The following is a 1,699-nucleotide window of genomic DNA, read 5'->3' on the forward strand; positions in this document are numbered from 1 at the left end:
CACCAAATATCACTTAAATGTGAAATCAAAGATATGACACAAATGAATATATGTATGAAACAGAAACACACTCTTGGACATAGAGAACAGACTTGTGGCTTCCAAGGCAGAGAGCATTGGGGGAGGGATGGAGGAAGAAACTGGGTTTAAGAGATATAAACTAGAGTATATGGAATGGATAGACAAGTTCCTACTGTAGAGCACAGAGAACTATATTCAGTATCCTATGATAAATCATAATGGAAAAGAATATATATATGGGACTTCCCTGGCTGTCCAGTGGTTAAGATTCCACATTTCCACATGAGGGAATGCACATTCAATCCCTGGTCAGGGAACTAATTCCACATGCTGCACAGTGTATACAAAAAAAAGAAAGAAAGAAAGAAAAAGACTAAATAAAAGAATGTACACACATACACAATATATATACAAATGTATGTGTATAACCGAATCACTTTGCTGTAAAGAAGAAATTAACACATTGTAAATCAACTATACTTCAATTAAAAAGTAACATGGAGTCAGGAGGCGGTCGGATTCTGGCCGAAGTGGCTCTGTTACCTGGGAGAGCTGAAGGAGTGTACACAGAGGTACTGTGCCAGCGCCCTGGACCGGAGATCTACACAATCTAAACATTAAACAGAACAGTCGCTTCAAATCCCTGAGAATTTCAGAATGACTGACACTTCTGAAGCTGTTCCAAATTTTGAAGAGATGTTTGCCAGTAGATTCACAGAAGATGACAAAGAATACCAAGAATACTTAAAACGCCCTCCTGAGTCCCCTCCGATTGTTGAGGAATGGAATAGCAGAGCTGGTGGCAGCCTGAGAAATAGAGGCAATCGGTTGCAAGATAACAGACAGTTTAGAGGTAGGGATAGCAGACGGGGGTGGCCAAGTGACAATCGATCCAATCAATGGCATGGACGATCCTGGGGTAACAATTACCCGCAGCACAGACAAGAACCTTACTACCCCCATCAATATGGACACTATGGTTACAACCAAAGGCCTCCCTATGGCTACTACTGATAGAAGTGTCACCAACTTTTAGTAAAATTATTTACTCTGTTAACATGACAAAAGTTTACATTGTGTCTTTTGTTGGTCATAGTTTTACATCTGATTGTAGAAAATGGATTGTTAATTTTTTGGAACTTGGGACTTTTAAAAAATTTGCTCTTACTGGAGAGACATGATGGTTGCTGGAAATAAATACTCCCCTAAAAAGGTTGTGGGTTATATTGCTTGACTTCTACCTCAGATTCATCTTTGTTTCATGACTTAATAGTGTTTTGAATGTTGTATATAATTTTCCTTGTTAGACCTTCAGGAGTTGTCTTTGTTTTACACAGAAATAAAAATTTTATGTAGAAAATGCTTGCTTTTAATTTGTAAGATGAAATATCCCTACGCTCAGATGTGTGCATTCCTCAAATTTTACACAGGGAGTACAGTCGGCTCCTAAATGCACCACTATGCCTACTTATGATGTGTTGTACCCAGTAGTAATTGAAAGGTAAAACAACTGCAGTATATTTCATTTGGCTTTTGTTGTTATGTGAATGTGGAACTTTGTAGTTACTCTATAGGTATGAGTCATCTTCACAATCATTTTGGTCTCTTTTTAGAGGGATATCAAGAATAAAGCTATAAAATCAGGAAGGGAAAAAAAAAAGTAACATGACTGGGGAAA

The 1,699-nt window shown here is 37.9% G+C and overlaps 1 protein-coding gene across 1 annotated transcript; it reads left to right on the forward strand.

Annotated features, from left to right (window-relative positions):
• The first annotated feature begins 542 nt into the window (after positions 1-542).
• LOC113887464 (RNA guanine-N7 methyltransferase activating subunit) lies at positions 543-1,245 on the forward strand. Its single transcript, XM_027534610.1, has one exon. It carries the CDS (start codon positions 679-681, stop codon positions 1,033-1,035), a length of 357 nt encoding a protein of 118 aa, XP_027390411.1. The 5' UTR covers positions 543-678; the 3' UTR covers positions 1,036-1,245.
• Positions 1,246-1,699: the final 454 nt, after the last annotated feature.

The sequence above is a fragment of the Bos indicus x Bos taurus genome, chromosome X, assembly GCF_003369695.1.
Source record: "Bos indicus x Bos taurus breed Angus x Brahman F1 hybrid chromosome X, Bos_hybrid_MaternalHap_v2.0, whole genome shotgun sequence".
NCBI lineage: Eukaryota > Metazoa > Chordata > Mammalia > Artiodactyla > Bovidae > Bos > Bos indicus x Bos taurus.

What these genes read in the sequence shown, in the direction of transcription:
- LOC113887464 (XM_027534610.1), top strand. Translation starts at nt 679, where the DNA reads ATGACTGACACTTCTGAAGCTGTTCCAAATTTTGAAGAGATGTTTGCC.